The 18,984-nt window shown below is 39.4% G+C and overlaps 2 protein-coding genes and 1 long non-coding RNA gene across 6 annotated transcripts in view; 2 read left to right on the top strand and 1 right to left on the bottom strand.

Moving 5' to 3' along the window:
• The window catches only part of wdr27 (WD repeat domain 27), a 57,154-nt gene extending 51,225 nt beyond the window's left edge, over positions 1 to 5,929 (bottom strand). Inside the window, exons 1-10 of one of the 2 annotated variants that reach the window (XM_035992583.1) lie at positions 5,271 to 5,929; positions 4,603 to 4,744; positions 4,130 to 4,254; positions 3,748 to 3,861; positions 3,579 to 3,630; positions 3,160 to 3,230; positions 2,950 to 3,031; positions 2,669 to 2,771; positions 798 to 889; positions 527 to 591 (exon numbers count right to left, since the gene is read on the bottom strand). In XM_035992583.1, the coding sequence (XP_035848476.1) occupies positions 527 to 591; positions 798 to 889; positions 2,669 to 2,771; positions 2,950 to 3,031; positions 3,160 to 3,230; positions 3,579 to 3,630; positions 3,748 to 3,861; positions 4,130 to 4,254; positions 4,603 to 4,744; positions 5,271 to 5,408 (984 nt within the window). In that variant the 5' untranslated portion in view covers positions 5,409 to 5,929. Of the gene's footprint in view, positions 1 to 526; positions 592 to 797; positions 890 to 2,668; positions 2,772 to 2,949; positions 3,065 to 3,159; positions 3,231 to 3,578; positions 3,631 to 3,747; positions 3,862 to 4,129; positions 4,255 to 4,602; positions 4,745 to 5,270 lie in introns of both variants that reach the window. The other variant, XM_035992582.1, reaches the window with a different exon arrangement.
• LOC118493248 lies at positions 2,577 to 5,113 on the top strand. The gene is made up of 4 exons (XR_004895242.1): positions 2,577 to 2,803; positions 2,936 to 3,077; positions 3,797 to 3,841; positions 4,626 to 5,113. It is a non-coding gene; the product is annotated as an uncharacterized LOC118493248 (long non-coding RNA).
• A 620-nt stretch (positions 5,930 to 6,549) lies between the features above and the next one.
• psme4a (proteasome activator subunit 4a) overlaps positions 6,550 to 18,984 on the top strand; it is a 31,233-nt gene continuing 18,798 nt past the window's right edge. Inside the window, exons 1-13 of one of the 3 annotated variants that reach the window (XM_035991947.1) lie at positions 6,550 to 6,832; positions 6,872 to 7,213; positions 8,395 to 8,535; positions 8,784 to 8,900; positions 10,689 to 10,745; positions 12,225 to 12,269; positions 13,327 to 13,476; positions 16,132 to 16,195; positions 16,284 to 16,358; positions 16,763 to 16,885; positions 16,985 to 17,077; positions 18,515 to 18,780; positions 18,907 to 18,984. The exon at positions 18,907 to 18,984 is cut by the window's right edge and continues 109 nt beyond it. In XM_035991947.1, the coding sequence (XP_035847840.1) occupies positions 7,017 to 7,213; positions 8,395 to 8,535; positions 8,784 to 8,900; positions 10,689 to 10,745; positions 12,225 to 12,269; positions 13,327 to 13,476; positions 16,132 to 16,195; positions 16,284 to 16,358; positions 16,763 to 16,885; positions 16,985 to 17,077; positions 18,515 to 18,780; positions 18,907 to 18,984 (1,406 nt within the window). In that variant the 5' untranslated portion in view covers positions 6,550 to 6,832; positions 6,872 to 7,016. Of the gene's footprint in view, positions 7,214 to 8,394; positions 8,536 to 8,783; positions 8,901 to 10,688; positions 10,746 to 12,224; positions 12,270 to 13,326; positions 13,477 to 16,131; positions 16,196 to 16,283; positions 16,359 to 16,762; positions 16,886 to 16,984; positions 17,078 to 18,514; positions 18,781 to 18,906 lie in introns of all 3 variants that reach the window. The other 2 variants (XM_031302928.2, XM_031302938.2) reach the window with 2 other exon arrangements.

Here is an 18,984-nt window from a genome sequence, read left to right as displayed (position 1 = left end):
TCCCGTGAGGGAACTTCATTTGTGGTCAGGCACATTCAGACACAACATACAACAATACATAGTCAATAATCATACCCGAGAATAAATATACTTAAAAATACTAACAACTAAAAACCCGGAGGGAAGGAGTAGAGGGGTGGGTAGGGATGAAACCATTGTGATAACTTTGTCTAACCAATACACAACATTTAGCAGCTTCTTTAAACATATATGGATTGATTTCAGTGGTTCATATTATAGTGTACTTTTTAATGAATTCAGTAGTAAAACTTGTCATTTTTATGTGACTTTTATCATCATAAACTAACTAAGATTCACCAGAAATGACTAAAGTAGCCCGACCTGCACGATCTTCAGCAAGTGGCGTGACTAGCAACATGAGAAAAATCTCATTCAGGATTTGATTACAAGCACCCTTTAGTCCATACTATATCATGGGCCAATGGAATGATAAAGGTCCAGTTTAAATGATAATTCAGTGCAACGTCTTAATGTGGTTTATCAAGATATTATTGGAATTACTCACAGAGTTATCCCACCCTGGAGAGATTGACCACGACCCAGCCATTGTGATGCTCAAGTTGGGGTAATCTAGAAGAATGGACATCAGTCATGAGTTTGGTGTCAGTAAATTCCCTTTAGAGTTTGAAATCAATCAGTGTTTCTTGAAACGAAAGATAATCTTATAGAATGTCTGCTAAAGTAGAGTAATGGCGCACTGGTTGTGCATAAATGCTTAAACATATTACAGCAGTACAGTAGCAATTGGAGAAGTCACATCACCACCAGTAGCCTACCCTTGAAATATAGTGCTTTTAGGAGATCTGAGGTAGCCAGATCCACCACGTACAGGCCATCAGAGCTTCCAATAAATAACCAGCTGTTGTCCCTGCAGGGGCCCACACAGAAAAGTATGGAAAAACAGTGTTACAGGATTTCCCTTTTTTCAGATCATTTGGGGAAAGACAAAGTAACCACATACTAAAGAAAAACATACTGATGTGATGAATTGGCAAGGCATGCACACCATAGGACTATAGGTTTTTATTCAAGTTTCCTTTGACTTCATGTAGTCTAAACTATGCACACCCAGCAAGATGGAAACTACTGCCACACAGTGTAGAAGAAAGAGGAAGCTGAGCCTAAAGGATCCTTTTCATCCACTTCCTGCAATGAGCTCCATGCTGAGACTATAATATTGTTAGACAGATTTTACATTTTATTGCATCATTATTTTCATGCTGAGCATGTGCTTACTTAGAATGGAGACAATTAAAGCCTTTGCGTGTGGAGGTTTATGTGATTATTGCACCGTTCAAATTGTTGTTTTTAGAGCAGCGTTTACTGCTGTAAGCCACAATGTTTTGTTTTTTTTATTCGACCACTGGGGCGCCAAAGTCTGAATTTTAAATTCTACACATAGTGGCTTTGACATACTAACATTAGCAATGGACCCGATGACTATTTTGACGCATGAGAACCATTTTTTGTCCTTGGGCCCACTCAAACTATCATACACTGATATTATGTTATTCATTTTAACAATTAAAACAGGGAGCTTCTGTGGGGTCTGAAGCCAGTAACTCTTCCATCTGCATATTTATCTCAAAAAGTTTTTTATTTATTAAAACCCATCAAATGAAGACCAGTAAAACAGTGGTTGCAGACGGACATCATGCAGTTGATGAATAACATTATACGCTAAAGAGTCTGTTTGGGTCAAAAGTAAAGATGATGTAGATACTGCTCTAAGATCATGTGCTTTGCTTCGAGCAATAAGGAATTAACGTCCATTTCATTCCAGAGGTCCACAAAATATACATAGAGTTATGTCTGTGCTTTTTAAGTGCCTGCTTCCTGCCATAACATCAAATGTTGTAACAGGCTGAAACAGTTTATGCTATGAGCCAGCAAAGTTTCCTGTGATGTGTGAAGTTTCCTGTGACGTTTCCTGTGACTGCATGGACACGTGCGGCAAGTAGCCCGTAAAGATGTGGCGTTTATTCCAGGAATTTTTTTCCAGGCTTTTGTGACAGTATGACATCTATATGCTAGTGTTACTGGCAGAAATGTGCAGCTATATATATATATATATATTTTTTTTTTTTTTTTTTTTATGACAACTTTGTTTGAATTGCTTGTGCAATACGTTCCTGGATCACGTAGAATTTTTACCTTGTGGAAATAAGAACACAATTGAGCTCTTGAGGCCACAGTTTTGACAGTATCATGTCTTACTTCAACATTAAGATTCCTTGTCACAAATGAGGTAAAACAGTTCTTCCTGGTGAAGTCCCATTTAAAAGGTCCATTAATCATTGTTGAGCACTTGAGAGTGAGACTGGTCTCTGTGTTGACACTATGAACTCCACCTTGGACAATGTGATTTTCCCCTGGCTTTCTCTATGCATACATCCATCTTGTAAATGCGTATCTAGTTCTGCCAACTCAAAGGAAATGCTGCTGAAGGTCAACAATGAAAAAGTAAAAGCCTTCCGCGTCAGGTTATCACTTCTGCAATACCCCAGCTAAAGATGGCCAATCTGGTATGCCATTAGCCCACTGCTGAGTCAGCAGTCTTCTGTGGTAACCAGGCCCAGAAATCAGATACCTACTACATTTCACACTGTTTATGAATGATATTAAGATGAAGAGGATATTCACTTACTTTTTATGCTCAATACGGGTGTCAATGAATGAGCTACATAAAGCCATTCTGAGGACAGGTTTGGAAGTCTCCACTTCATCTACAGCTGGTTGTTCTGCAAGCCCTGGGAGAAAATATTGATATAGTAGTGTAAAAGTAATTAATTCTAACAGATTTTCTCTTTTGGTCGTTTATCTGAAAAGAGGTATAGGATTTATGAAAAGGCATTTGATGAAAAGCATCCACAAAGCCAGTACTAGATATTCTCTGTCATAGTTTGTTTGATAGATCAGAAACAACACCTGCTTGATCGCTCACAGTCCCTCGGTGCATTTGATGTCTTTTTTCCATCTTCTGAAGGTCCATTTTGGTAACCAGGTGACACTTGTGGTCATCAGGGAGAGAAAAGCACCACAGCTAAAACAAACAGGTACAGGTGTGTTACACAGCTTGTGGAATTCCATCCTCTGAAAGTGATTATGAGAGTTAGGCTATGTGCCTCAGTCACTAACCTGTCCATCAGTTGAGCCAGTGATAAGGTGCCTGTTCTCCTCCAAGAAGAACACACTAAGCAGTGGAGAGGCTAAAGAATTGAAGAATTTGCTTCAGGTACGTTTGCAGAGAATATGATATTTTCAATCATTTTGCAAGGCCCTGACGCCTCTACAGCAGCCACTATAAATCTACTATTTTTCATTTTTACTCATAAAGTTTAAAGTGCTTGTATTTAAACCATTTGGATACTTGTTTCTAATTTATATAGATCCTGATTTTAAACAGATCCAACTAATACATGTGATACTACCATTTCTACTGCACTAAGTTAATGAAGAACTCAGGCCTCTCTCTGCATCAATGCCAAATGAAAGGCTGATGTTGTGGACAGGAAAATGAATTTGCTCCGACCAGATTTTTAATAGTAATATCATACCTGAAAGCACAAAAGACTGGTAGCAAACAGTTTCCGTTTTTAAATCCCACACCTGAACAGACACATGGTAAAGTATCTTGTAGTTATTCAAACTCAATTACAGTGTGTTTAATATTTGGTATTTGGTATAACTCAAAAATGTGATCATTTGTGAATCCTAATTCAGTACCTTAAAAGTGCGGTCCTCTGATGTGGTGACAAGAATGTCTTTATTCCAGGGGCAGAACTCCGCTGATGTTAAAGGTCCGAGGTGGCTGGTCAAGGTAGAGATCACTTCATGTCTCTGATGTGGAAAGCAACAATAAAACTAGATGACTTGTGATGGCTACTAAACCACCACAAAGAAACACTATTACACATCTTTTAATAGAGATGTGTGTGATGACAATAAATCATAGCAGAGTAATACAAAGTACAGTACTTAAGTATAGCATTTGTAATCCACGTAAGCATTCGAAAGTAACACATTGAGCCAACCTATGAACCCAAATGTATTCAGAGAGTGTTTGTGTGCACCAAGGGAAACTGTGAAAATGTGCATCATATTGTACCTTTGAGCTGAGAATATACACAGTTGCTCCCGAGCATGCAGCCACTCGTTCGTCAGAGAAACAGAAAGAAAGATAGACGACTTCACCCAGTAAAGACCCGATAACCGTTCCAGCTGCTACTTTACCTGCAAACAAATCAGTTAGTCTGTTTATATGCAGAGCAAATTATGTTCATGGCATAGTAGACATGAGTGACCTATCTAGTATGATTTCACTAGATGGCAGACTTGTTAAGATTTTCACTCAGGAAAATGATGATACTCACGGTACAGCATATGATATGTGCCACAAGATTATACACCATAACTAAGTAGGGAATTAAACTGGTAGGGCACTATAATGAGGGTTATGAGGAAAATATTTAGTTCAGAATAAACAACACGGAATTAAACATTAAAGACAACGGACCAAACTCTGACCAGGGGAGCAACTCTTTATAGCAATTCCGTGCACACACAGAACTATTTCCTTACCCTCCTTTGTTCTCTTCTGGCAGAGTTCAATATCCCAGACGATGATATAGTCGGCAGAGGCAGAGCAGAGGAGAACAGGTCCGCTTCCTTTTCCAAAGGTCATGGCACTGATCTCACCGTGGTGGCCAGTTAACAACAGGGGCTGTGGACAAACATTTTGACTCAAGTAAAATATGCAATATATTGTAACAAATGTTTTCTATTAGTGGCTCTTGGATGATAAATTAAGTAATTGATAGATCAATATTTTCTTTCTCCATCATAAAAAAAAAAAATCAATATAAATCATATTACTTCATTGTAAGATTAATTTCGTCTTACTAGATTGTGGCCAATTTGTGCAAATATAAAGTACGTTTTTTAATTACTTTTATTTAGTATTTTTAAATGAATATGTGTTATGACATATACAGAATCTAACGTTATACAAAACCAACAGGCTATAGCTTGTGATAGAAATAAAAATGGAAAAAAGGCATGTGCAGATACAAAATACACATGAGGACTAATACATAACCTAGCTACATTACACAGAAATCTTAAGCAAACATAAAGTTAGGTCACTGTGGTTTGCACTTGCTAACTAGCTAGCTAGCTAATGACATTCTAAATAAAATAACACGTGAAGGTGTTTTGTGCACACAAGTAGCAAAACTTTGTTGACAAACCTTATGCTCTATGTCCATATTAGTGTAAATCAGCATTTTCATGCCGTCCAGTGGTATACCACAATACGATTGACAACATGCGAGCTGTCGGTGTGACAGAAGTCTATCACAAGTTAAACTGAGCTTTTCAATCACCATCTTTAGTTTGAGTAACGTTAGCTACCTTTAATGTTAGCTAGTGTGTTGCCGCCAGCAAATATAACGCTTATTACTTCACCTTAAACGTGGCTGAGGAGTCATCTTTTACCACATGCTGTAACGTAACTTCAGCTATTTTTGTTTCATAAGCAGTTACATTATAGGTGATTTAGGCTAACGTTAGCAGGAGAGGGAGTTTCTTCCACGCAGAACTGAAGTTACAGGTAGACAAATGTTGCAGCAGGTTGCTATGACACCGATACTACATCCGTTACAACAGATTGTCTATGAGAAAAGCAACGTTTCACACAAGTAAACACCAAAACCCTAGCTAGCATTGGTAACGTACATATGCGCTGACTTTCAAATTACTTATTTAATACGCTAGGCATCGTCACCGCTTCCGTTATTTTTAAAACCCCTTAACACTACACTTTTTTGAGCGTAAGCGGCGGTACATTGATCTGTTTTTGAATACGGTAGATTTATTGCACCGCAGCGGTACTTGGAAGTAGGGTCAGAGTGGGACTTCACTCCTATTACAATCATGGTTTCTGTAACTCTGCGTTTAACCACAAGATGGCGGTCACTGCTTACCTGTACCATGAACCATTAATGCATCCATGTTATAGCCTGCCTGTACCAGTAGTCTAATGACAAATCACAAGACAATATATCTTGTAAAACACATCTCAGTTTTGGAAAAAAACAAAAACTATGTTATAATGATATTACGGGGTCAGAATCTGGGGAGAATATGCGTTTGAACAATTATATATATATATATATATATATATATATATATATATTGGCCTTTTTGATTAGCCTATGCATGTGAGTTTTGTGATTAACTTGGCTTTAGCAGTCGTAGTAATACAGTCAGTCATAATTAATAATTCATGTACAGTAAAATGCCCGGTAAACAAAATAATATAAATACTTTCTAAGTAGTTATTCCGTCCTAAAAGTAGAAAATACATCATAGGACACGAGGTCTTAAGTGGATTTCATGCCATCCTGTTTGAGTGGAGGATAAGCTTTAAGCAGTTATAAAAAGCATGAATGGAGAGTGGAATGCCGGGAAGTGTAGTTCTCCCAGTAGCTAGCGGATATGACGAATGTGTTGTGTACCTCGTCTGCTTTGCAGTAGTTGGATGAATCAGTCGACGTTGACAGTCCTTGGGATATGACTGTGCTTTTGTAGTAGAGAGCTAACTTTAGCTAGCTAGACCGTTAGCTGGTTGTCAAGTTTTTAGGATTACGTTAGCCGAACGAGAGGCATTCGAGTGCCAACGCGTTCTCTGGACAAACTCATGTTTTTCGTTAGCCTTAATATTTTTAAAGGATGACATTGTTCATCGACATTAATGTTTTCTGGTGAAGGAAGCTAACTTAACTTAAGCTAGATGGCTAGCTACTAGCGTGTCCGCAACTTGTGATTCTCATAACTTAGTCACTGTTTGGGCCATAACAACCTAGCTAAACGATTCACCAGAGTAGTTCGCTAACGTTATTTAGATTAGCTAGCTATTAGCATAACAACGTGCACTGAGAACCCGAGCGAAGTAGCATTTGCTAGCATATTGAAGCTAGGCAGGTATTTGTAATATGAAAAAGGCGCAGTCTGACACATTGGGGTTTGTTCCTCAAAAAGACATCGTATACAACAAACTTCTTCCGTACGCGCACAGGCTAGATGATGAATCCAATGATATTTTGAGTAAAATTAAAGGAAACTTGTGCCGAGCTGTTCAGCTCAGAGAGATATGGCCCGGTGTGCTGTTTTGGACAAGGAAACTTTCCACGTAAGTAACAGTAACGTTAGCCTATCTTTGGTATCCTCGCGTACTATTAACGGTAACAGTTGTTGCTCACTTCATAATGTTTTCACAATATTGAGCCTCTTGAAGCAAACAAACTTGCGTAACATAACGTGTTGTGCAATATTTCTGTTTGTAACTACATTATGTATTTGGCTGTAGGGCAACTTTGCAGTTATACTGTCTCAGTGTCTGCTAACGTTAGGCAGTTTGTTCTTATTGCAACTGTAGCTGTAACTCTACTCTGAGTCAATAGTAGGCTCAGACACTCTCCTGTAACAGCCTGTGGTGCGTTATAGCTTAGTATGTTTAAACGTTATAACACTAAACTACAAACACTTAGCTAAATTACAAACTGCCCAGTGTATCTGATCAGGGACGGTCTGGGTTTCATAATCGGTGGCAATAAGTGTCAAATACAAAACCTTGACCCATGCAGTGCAGCCCAATAGTAGGCCATTGTCATTGTTTAACATTTTCTTTTTGCATCAGTGAGTCAGGTGACAACTCACCAGATATCTCAAAATATGAATAACACATTTTAGTTTTATGGACATGTAAGTTTCCTTTGAAGTTGCTTCAAGCAATTCTTGTTTACACCCAGCTTTTGAAATGCAGTGTAATGTTTCTAGAGGTCATAATCAGTTATCTATTGAAAGTTGACTGCTAAACGGATTAGTCAAGTCATACTTGTTCATTATAACTTTACAAAATAAAATCACAGTGATATACCTTACCCCCTTTTGCATTTATCTTTTAGTTTTTTAGTAATGAGTCACATTGCGACAGCAAACACATTGTCAATATGACAGTGAATTACTTGGAGTGCTGTTTAATTTTGTTGTACTTGGTCACTGGGCTGTCTTTAATCCGTTTCAGTCCCCATTGCTGGCGCATTGCTCTGTCTAAGAGTGAGTCACTGCCGGCTCAGACAGATGGAAAGTTTACTGTAGGATTGACCCAGATTCTGTTCACTGGTATTTTGTCTTTTTGACAGTGATGCAAATATTTTTGAAAAGTATTGTTATAATCTTTCTTTTTTTTAATACACAGAGAACATAAGCACCTTACATTTGTTTTGTCCATGCTGCTCACAGTGGCACTGGCCACTTATTTTGCATGTTAAAACTGGAGAAATTGTCCTTAAATCTATACTTCTTATTTAGGTACATGAGACTGTATGGGCGGAAGTTCAGCAAAGAAGACCATGTGCTGTTCATCAAGTTGCTCTATGAGCTAGTGACGATCCCCAAACTGGAGATCAGCATGATGCAGGGCCTTGCACGGCTTCTTATCAACCTCCTCAAGTAAGTAATTATTTTACACGTGTTAAACACACACTTATTCAACACTTAAAATGTCACAGTATAAGGTAATCTTGAGGGGTTTTTTGTTGTCTCCAAGAGTTAAGTTAGATGCTAAAACAATGCTGCAACTTCACCATTGATAAAACATTTTAGGAAGTTATGGATTTTTTTCCATATGGTGGGCTGTATGATGAGCTAGGATCAGAGTGTTTATTCTCATCCATCTGCATGTCTGATTCATTTAACAGGAAAAAGGAACTGCTGTCAAGGGAGGACCTTGAGTTGAGGTGGAGACCACTGTATGAGCTTCATGACAGGATTCTTTTCTCCAAAACAGAGCATCTGGGCCTCAACTGGTTTCCCAAGTATGCCTCTGCTCTTTACTGTTGCTGTTAATAATATTTGTTTTCTAGGAAATGCTATTTACATATCAATTGAGGAAGGCGCGTTCGCTGCATTTAAATTGTACACATTTGATGGTTGTGTAGTACATCAGAGCTTTACATTCAGGGCTTGAAATTAACTTTTTTTCCTCAGTGTCCCACAACTGTTCCAAATTCTACTTTCAACTGTCCCAGACTTAACAACCATCGTCCCACATTTAAGTAATTTTTTCATTCTACATAATAAATTTAGTTCTATTATAAACTATTTATACTATACAAGTTAACTGACATCACTTCATTGACTCACATTGAAGTTCTGCTAGTTGTTCCCTGCACTGATATCAAAAATAAAATAATTGAAATCACCCTAGGTGTTTGGCCATAGTCAGTTTTCAGTATTCCTTTAGTCATTGGTTGAGTTACGGTTTCTTGTTTATTTCTGAGTAATACATGCATCACTGCAAACTACAGTGCAGAATGCTAACCAGTTTTCTAATTGTTTTACAACGATGGAAAACAAACACTTTGAACATATGTCATAGTAAACACTGAGTTTTTATTTTGAACACCGTTTTAAACACCATAACAGCTTCATAGTTCAACATTCAGTTCAATTTGTTTTGAGTTTGTATGTACATCACTATCATTATGCCGGGCATTGCTACCTCACTTTTTTTTTTATTTAGACACCCAACAATAATTATATATATATATATATATATTTTTTTATTTTTATTTTTTTTTTCCTTCAATTACACCCTGCGGCAAAACGTCTGGAGTGTGTTTTTCCCCCCCTGCAAAATCAATTTCTCAGATTTTGATTATAGTGAAGTAATAATTGAAGAAAAATACTGTAGAAAACAACAATATTTGGCATGTCTGTATTTTCCTATATGGAAAACAGAACATATCAAGTCAGTGAATGAATTCCTGTTACTGCAAAAGCTGATAGTGATACAAGACTGAAATTGAAAAAATGTTGTAGTGGGTAAAATGTATTTAATCTTGGAACTGTATTTATGTAATGAATCCAGTACCAATGACTTAAAATATTCAAATAAATTGCTACTATAGTATTTTGAGAGTAGAATCAAGGTAGTACATTGTTCACTTTGTTAATGTTGTGCTTTGACAACTTTAATGAAATGTACACACAGAATATTTTAGTCGTCGTAGTCACGTAGAATCATTTTTATATCAAGAGAAATAGTTCCATAAGCCAATTTAGTTATAACTTTGATAACTCGTAGGTCTCTGTAGTTTGGATAAAATCTAATTGCGTAATGGGACCAGTTGTTGTAGAACAAGAGGAACATTTTGTGCGCCACGTACTTTTCATAACTACTTTTTACAAGGAACGATCGACTATGACCTATTGGGTCTTTGCCTTTTTGGCCTTCACACTTTGCACAGTTTTGGAGAGAAGTTTAAATGTTGGTTTCCCCTATGCAACACCCTTGGAAATTCACTACGAAGTAGCAAGCAGTGCGAGGTACTCTTTTATGGTGCTATGGGAACATTGTATCTGTATCACATAAATGCCTTGCTAGCACATCACTTTTACGTTACAGCTGATGTAAGCAAGCTGATTTTGGCTGATAGCCAGCTCACCTCTTTCAAAACTATACTAATGCATACAAAATATGATACTTTGAATACTTAATACATTGTATAAGTTGATGCATAGTTTGTTCATATTTTTGAGTGATTGGCACTTTGTCGTGTGCTGAATGTGTTCTTTATGCCTTTGTCTCCTTTCACATTCAGTTCTCCACGGCCTCGTTCATCCTCTAAACACATAATGATAAAATTGGTTCAGAGGTGGTAAGGACAATACTTCTCTTTGTGTTTTACTTTGAATTCATCCTTTGAGGCACTTACTTGTTTGTTTTATTATTTTTTTTTTATACATTGCATGTGGAAACAAAAACTGGACACTCCACATTGTGACAGAGAAAAAGCAATGTTAACATTTCACTCATATTGGAGACTGTCGCACTGCAGCTTTTTTTACCCTTCTCTTATCCCTCATATCAACCATGAGAGAGTGATAATGGACTGTAGTTTCTTTCTTTCTATAGTGGATTATGTTGCAGCAATGTAGTAAGAAGGTGATAATTACCATATTGGGAAGTAATACAGTTTCTGATTTTTTTAATGATTTATATATACCATTTATTAGTGTTCATGATCTCTTTTAACTAATATCTATATTTTGGCCCATGTTCAGGGGAGTTTTTGCTGTTACTTATCCCCCCTTTTAACTTGCTCCAAAGTTAGCCATGTATACCTGCATTCTACATAGCATTTCCAGGAGTCATGGAGGAGCGTGAGCTCTTGTCGCGTTTCCTCCCCTCCTGGAATGCACTGGGGTAAATGTGAGGGTTCACTTCAACTCAGATACAAAGGTCATATAGTGTAGGCTAGGGTTCCTTCTGCCTGAGTGTCTGAGCACTTTGCAATGGGCGACTCAGTTTGACTAGTTCTTGTTGTTGGATTCGCAGCGCATTATTTTGACCCTGGTTTGTGGCCTCTGTGTTGTGGGCTTACAGTGCTAAACATTGGGCTAGACCCATGCATTTAGATAGGTGTAGTAGTTTGACTTGCACAGTGTCTCCCATAATTCGGCCAAGTATTACATGTGGAGTATGTCAGCTACAAGAAGACTTGAATAATGTGGCGATAAGTGACCAGTTGCTGAGTGAGATTGGCAGGGCATTTCCAACAAGGCATGGCTTGAGCTTGCATGCGAGCAGATCGGTGGGATTGTGGATGGGGAGCTCAAAAGCTGTGGTTATATTGGTCCCGAGCTTTCTACACTGTTATGTGACCACAGTCCTGCATCTGCAGTCTATATGTAAAGATGATCATGTCAGGATTTTGTGATATGTAATGCATTGTATTATTAGTCGTAAATCCAAAACCACCTTGAACAAAGTGTTAAAGCAGTAATTGAATTCAAAGTGACATGTTATGAATGAAGAGTTAGTGAAAATATTAACATATCAATCTGTATATTGGCATGAGGCCAGCAAGTAAGGTCAACCACTATTGGCAACAATTACTATGTTTATTTTTAGTGAATTGATTACAGTCCGTTAATTACGTTTTATTGCAACTTCCTCACTATACACCAGATCCTAAGATTTTCTCGTTCACTGTACACCAGTCAGGCGTGTAAAGAAATGTCTGTGTGCATGCAATCAAAGTCAAGTTGCATTGGTGTGAAGATTATTTAACATCAGTGTTTCAGTGGTTGTTTTGACATGCCATGACATTACTCTTTCATTTGTTTTTTTACAGCTCTGTGGAAAGTGTGCTGAAAACACTTGTGAAAAGCTGCAGACCGTAAGTACATCTCAATCCTTTATGTCATGTATGTGTCTATGACTGTCTCTTCTTTTTAAAGTTTGGCTCCTGTAGGGTATTAATTGGATTCCAGGAATTACATTTTTTTTAATCAAATTTAGAGCTATATTAGTCTGAGAATTCATTGATTCTATCATTATGGATTTTTTATTAAGTTGACAAGACATTCAATAAAAGGTATATATTGAAAATTACAATTATGTAAAGCTGAGCTGATAGAATAGAAAACCTCTAAATGTTGGTCATATTTTGGATGCTGTAGTGGATGAAGTGTTTGCACACCGCCTGCAGATACCTTAGGTGAGTCCTAGGACTCGTCCCTCAGTTTGCACTTAGGCAGATAATCCTATTATCTCATCTAATTCTGTCTTGTGTGAGAATGTCCTGTCACTGTGAGAACGGAGAGTGATTTGTGGTCAGCGGCTGAAAAGCTGTGGAGCAGCGGTGAGGCAGAGGGAAGTAGCCTTGGTTGAAAGTGACAGGGTTTACACTAGCACATATAATGAACCATGACAATCCCCCTGTGGGACTATGAGTCCAGAGGAACCAAATGATTTACCCTAACAGCTAAAAATGTGCCAGGTGTATGACTTGTAATCTCATGCTTGAGTAACATTGCACGCTACCATTGAAATTTCAGTAGCTGCTAGTTTGTACAGATGGTCTTGATGAATGGCAACTCAGAATGAAGACTGTTGTATGCTATTGCTTTGAAGCTAACACATACGGTCTTATTTTTACTTTACATTTATGTAGCGTAGGTTTTTCTTAAAGTCTGACAGTAAAGTCTGGTTATCAATCTCCAGTGTGTGTGTGTATGTGTGTGTGTGTGTTCAGGTGTGTGAGGAGGTGTTTTGTAAGGGACCTAAGAGGATTGTGCATCTTTGTAGTGCTCTCTAAGCTGCTCTGCTGGTTTGAATGCTTCAAGTGTCCATATATACATATTCATAGGCTGGTAAATTATATTATAGCATTCTTGCCATTGGCTTCATTTCCCCCAAAAAATAGAATTGTTTTTCTCTCTCTGTTCATACAGATACTTTTCAGACTCTGCTACTCAGGAGATGCTGGATGAATGGAGACCACTCCTCTGTCCCTTTGATGTCACCATGCAAAGAGCAATCAGCTACTTTGAGCTCTTTCTACCCACGACTCTGCCTCCAGAGCTGCACCACAAGGGGTTCAAGTAAGAAACTTCTCAATGTCTCCTATGTATGGAAGGGATGGGCATGAGTAATCGATTCCTCGATTACTTGCCTTTATGAGGGAACTCGAGGGGTTAATGAGGGAACTCAAGCTTTGCTGAAAATCGCCAAAGTTTCTCTTTAATTCACAGTTAGATGTCAAATATGCTGGCTACACGCAGTTTCCCCCGCTGTCTCTCTTTGTCGTTGACGAGTGAGAGCAGGCTTCGGAGGCAGACCATTAAATCAGCATACAAATGTTGAATTAGAATGTCGCTGTTTGGTACAGCCCTAATGGTGACTGTGAATGTTTTGATTGAAAATTGGCGTTATGCATCATATACACTGTTGTCCATTGTTATTGCTGCTGCTGCCAGGCTCTTTAAGATGCGTTCTAAAAATAGATTTCCCTTCACGAGGAATCAATCCCCCAGGAGTAATTAATGCAATCACATTTTCTGGGAAAACATTACTCGTGCCCATCCCAAATGTATGGTTGAGATCCAAGATCGCTCCTGTCTGAAGACAGTTCAGCTAGATGGCCTTGAGATCCAGTAAAGAATAGCTTGGCTTCTGAAGCAAGGAGAGATTAATGAAAGATGAGTAACGCTGTGTCAGTCATATGTAAAGGCACAGGGTCCCGCCTCAGATGTAATGACTGCTCAGGGTTGGCATAGTAATTAAAAAAGGACTACTGTGACTATGTAAGGAGGATTATCACATAGCGAGACATTGAATAAAGTGCTATATTAGGGACTAAGATCGAATTCCAGTTTCCTGTGTTTTCCTAACCAATGAGAGTATAAAACCCACAATGATTCCTGTTACTGATTCTCAGTATTTTTACTGCCTGTTAAAAATGAATAAAACACATAAACACATTTGTGTATTCATTGCCATATTGTCTGCCTTTCCATTCCTCCCCCCTCATCACACCATGATGTAGAGATGTGGTGAGTAATTTCTTAGGCCCCTTAAAACTGGCGGAACATCCCTTAAGGTTGTGACACACTAACCCGATAATCGGCCGTCGGACAGTCTGTCGAGGTCAGTGACTCGAGTCTGTTCCGTCCGTCGGAGGGGCAGTGGGCCTTCATTTTGGCCAATTTGACATGTTGAATCGCAAGGCGGGCACTGCCGGCAGTCGGACTCAAATGACCAATCTGATTGGTAGAGTGCTAACCCGGACACGGGAGTGGAATGAGCGTGACTAGAGTCTCTCAAAATCTGACGAAAATCTTTTAAACTGACCTTTGTCGATCTGAAATGAAGACAGATTCAGCAACTGCATGGCCTATTTCTCGCTTAAAATGTTTTCAGAAACACGTTTTGGTGAACTATTTTAGTACAATATGAGATCGTATTCTGAACAAGCCACCATGACAGTCTGGCTTTAAATTTCCAGAGAAACCAGACCACGTGACACCTTCGTCCAATCAGCTGCCGGTTTTCATTTTTGGGCGACAATACAGATTAGCACCGCATGCTGTTATGGAGACGTATTACGTCTCATCGCTTTGGTGTGTTCTGAGGCATTTTCTTTACCAACTCGGGGAGACTGATCAGTCCAAGTGCCTTTTCTGCCAAGGGTCAGCCATCTGATTGGTGTGTCAGGGGCTTTAGATGTCACCACCAACCTAATGCCCATTGGAGGAGCACTGAAGGGGGGTGGGGTGGATTTGTTTGGGTGTTGAGTTCAAATATCAGTAATCTTTCTCCAGAATTGCAGACCATCTCTACCTATGGTACTGTAGAAAAACGAGTACCGTCACGTTTTCAGAATTTTGGTACCGTAGTACCGGGTCACGTGACATCTGTAGTTAAAGGTGCCGTTGGTAGGATTGTGAAGATCCAGGACTTATCCAGGAATTTGAACATCGACAACTTCTCAGTCCCTCCCCACTTTCTGCTAAAGCCCAAAACGGTCTCCTAAGCCCCTCCCCCCACAAGGGAGAATGAATGCGTGTGCATAAGCAGTGATTGACATGCAGTTAGACACCCCCCCCCCGGCCCTGATTGGAGCATCTGAACAGGGAGCTGTGGATTTTTGCATATCACACTACAGGCTGTAGGTGGGGCCAGAGGAGCCGGATTTCTTTTTTAAATTACCTGCTTCATGTAGTTCTACTGGAACATAGGGTCAGTTTCAGCAAATATGACAGAATGTTAGTACCAGAGCATATGAGCGGAGTGGAGTGGTGAGAATCTCAGCTCATCGCTCACGGAACCGTTCACCCCTCCGCTCCCCCGCTCAAAGCTACATCAGGCCGCTCCGCTCATTATCGCTCAGCGTTCAACGCAGTTTGCTTCGCGCTCCACTCAAATCGCCCCCCGCTCACTCCAAAAAAGGAAAAAATCTACATGTATATCACTTTTAGCTTAGACCACAAGACAGATGGATTCTGGGTCAGGCTTGACTGAGCATGCTTCAGACTCGTGGTGTGAGCGGAGCGAAATTGGAGCAGGAAATAGAGCGACGCTCCGTCCTTTTAAAAATGCTGCTCTGCGCTCTGTCTAAGACCCGCCCGCTCGCGCTCCCCGCTCGCTCCCGCTCCACTCCGCTCACATGCTCTGTTACCTACTGCACCTTTAAATGCCACATGTATGTAGTTCAAAGGGTTGTCTTCTGCTTTTGTAACCATTTGTTTGTCTGACAGGTTGTGGTTCGATGAGTTGATCACCTTATGGTTGTCCGTGCAAAATCTTCCAAGCTGGGAAATGGTGAGTAGATTGTTTAAAATATGTCTGAATGTACAATAGTCAGTATTTCTTGCTTCCCAATGTAACATGTTTTCCTACATCTTTGCAGCATCTGGTCAACCTCTTTGCTCGCTTGGCCAATGACAACATTGGTTACATTGATTGGGACCCTTACATCCCTAAGGTTTGTCACTTTTTTTCTTTCCACCACCAACTACTCAGTTTAGTAACTTGTTTGTTTTGATTTTTGTGGCACATGCTCTCATGTGTGGCCTGACCAGTATAATTTGGGCTCATGGTGTGTATTTCATTGCCACTGCTGCTTGTCAGAGAACAAACTATTAAGTTTCCTTGTTGCTCTTGCTCTTGGTCACTGATGTGACTTGCATCATGCTTGCGTTCCAACTGAGTGACTGTTTTGATCCATGCAACAGCACTAGCATGAGTTACTAAAAAACATACACTCCTGACCTGTTAAGCCCAATTAAATGTAATGGGCTTTTATCAGTTGTACAACAAATAAGTCCACATCAAAATAATCAGACATGGAATATTTAACCTTAATTGTTTTGTTTTTTTACATTTCAGATTTTCACAAGAATTCTGAGGAGTTTGAATCTCCCTGTGGGGACCAGTCAGATGATGGTACCACGATATGTCACTAATGCCTACGACATCAGCCATGTGGTGCTTTGGGTCTCATCCCTCCTGGTTAGTTCATTGTTCATAAACTTTGTGTTTGGTAAATAATTGCAGCCACAGTTAGTGTAAAGATTATGGTCACAATCACCATTACTGTGTCACTTTCAGGGTGGACCCAGCAAGCAAGCTCAAGCACAGCTCAGTGGCCTTTTCAACAGTATTACATCCTTCTTTCACCCATCAAACCATGGCCGCTGGTTGGTGAGTCACTTCTTTCTTACACACCACTTTTTTTCGTGACCCAATAGGGTCAGCAGGTCAGACATTTACTTTTCTTTGGTAAATAAATAGTACAAAATAGCTGATAAATAAGATTTTAGGGAATTTATTTTTCTTAATTATGTCTCCATAGTATTAAATATTCATGACTAAATAAACGACAATCAAAGTTAAAGTTTGAAGAAAAAAAACAATCCTAAATTATTTTTAACTACTACTCTGTTTCATCAGAACTCACATTTGAATAATAATTATTATAATAATACATTTTATTTATTTTATTTTATGAATTATAGTGTTATCAAATTTATTTTAAAAGTAGCTAAACTGATTGGTGCATGGAAATAGATGACATCATGTTTTACCAACTGAGGCCCGCCCACTTCAAAATAATAAGTAGCGGACAGAGAAAACTAAAAATATAGAATAAGAATTATGATAAACAACTGAAATCAATAGGAAACATGAGTCGTGATGGTTTGACTGCTACCATATACATCACTCACCAAGCTTGTTCCTACTATAATTCTAACACGTTGATACTGCATGCCATGGCAATCGGCAGAAGCACAATGACACAATGAGTGCAGACAGTCACTCGTCATCATGTTTCTAGGAAACTTCCTGAACCTCTGTATCAACTTCAAAAATAACAACAGGACATGTGAGTGAGATGACTGCAGTGCTATTAAAGGTCACTGGGAGCAGGGCCAAATGCCTTTCTGTTTTGAGGATCCCCCTCTACTTGATTTGAAGGACCACAGGCAGCATTGTGTCCTCATGTTGCTTGGATCCAGGTGAGGGGGTCATCCACTTACAGTAGCTGTGGTTTTATCACACTAGTGCAGTGCCCGTTTACGCTTGGCCTTTGATATCGCTGCTTTTAGCTTTCTCCAGAACCATTGTGCCCCAAAATACTTATAGACGGACCCCGAAGTCAACTGTATACTACCGACTTCCTGTGTACTTCTACTTCAGAGGAAAACGTTGTACTACTACATTTACTTAACAGAGAAATGTTACTGGTTTTGTTGAAGATTCAGATTTTACTCACAAAATACAGCAATTAAAATATAATGCATTTTAATTCATTCAACTATCCAGCATTATATTAGAGTTGAAAGCTCCACCTTGAACAGACAGTAAGTCAATTTAAGTACAATGAAACTCGAGTGATTTGACTGTATTAAAGTGATCCCCATAATTTGCACACATACATATAAGACAAGCAGACAAAGCTGTGCTCACAGTGTCTTGGTTTGTGTTTGTGTGTCCATTATCATCATGTCATCTGTATCTCCAGATGCTCCATACACCCTCTACTTCTCTATTTGTCCACACTACATGCACTATCTACCTGTGTGTCACTCCTTTGTCATGTATCTGTTTTTTCTTTTTTTCCTCTGTTCTCATGTCCAGATGAAGCTCATGAAGCTGCTCCAACGTCTCCCAGCAAGCGTGGTACGGCGGCTGCACCGAGAGCGCTACAGAAAGCCCACATGGCTGACACCAATACCAGACAGTCACAAGCTCACAGAGGAGGATATCACAGACTTTGTGGAGAGTATGATGCAGCCAGTGCTGCTGGCCATGTTCAGCAAGACGGGCAGTCTTGATGCAGCCCAGGCCCTGCAAAACCTAGCTCTAATGAGGCCTGAGTTGGTCATCCCCCCCGTGCTGGAGAAGTAAGTCTGTACTGAACTAGAGAATCTCAAGGATAAATCATGGACCCAAGTCCCGCTTTAGATCAGAGACAAGGCCACATTTTGAAATAAACACAAAGGGCTAATTGTTCTCCGTCTCTACCATAGAACATACCCTGCTCTGGAGACTCTAACAGAGCCCCACCAGCTGACAGCCACTCTGAGCTGCATGATTGGTGTGGCACG

The sequence above is a fragment of the Sander lucioperca genome, chromosome 15 (assembly GCF_008315115.2).
Source record: "Sander lucioperca isolate FBNREF2018 chromosome 15, SLUC_FBN_1.2, whole genome shotgun sequence".
In the NCBI taxonomy this organism is placed as follows: Eukaryota; Metazoa; Chordata; class Actinopteri; order Perciformes; family Percidae; genus Sander; species Sander lucioperca.
Note: the sequence above shows the minus strand (reverse complement) of the source record. Positions and strands in the feature narration are given on the sequence as shown.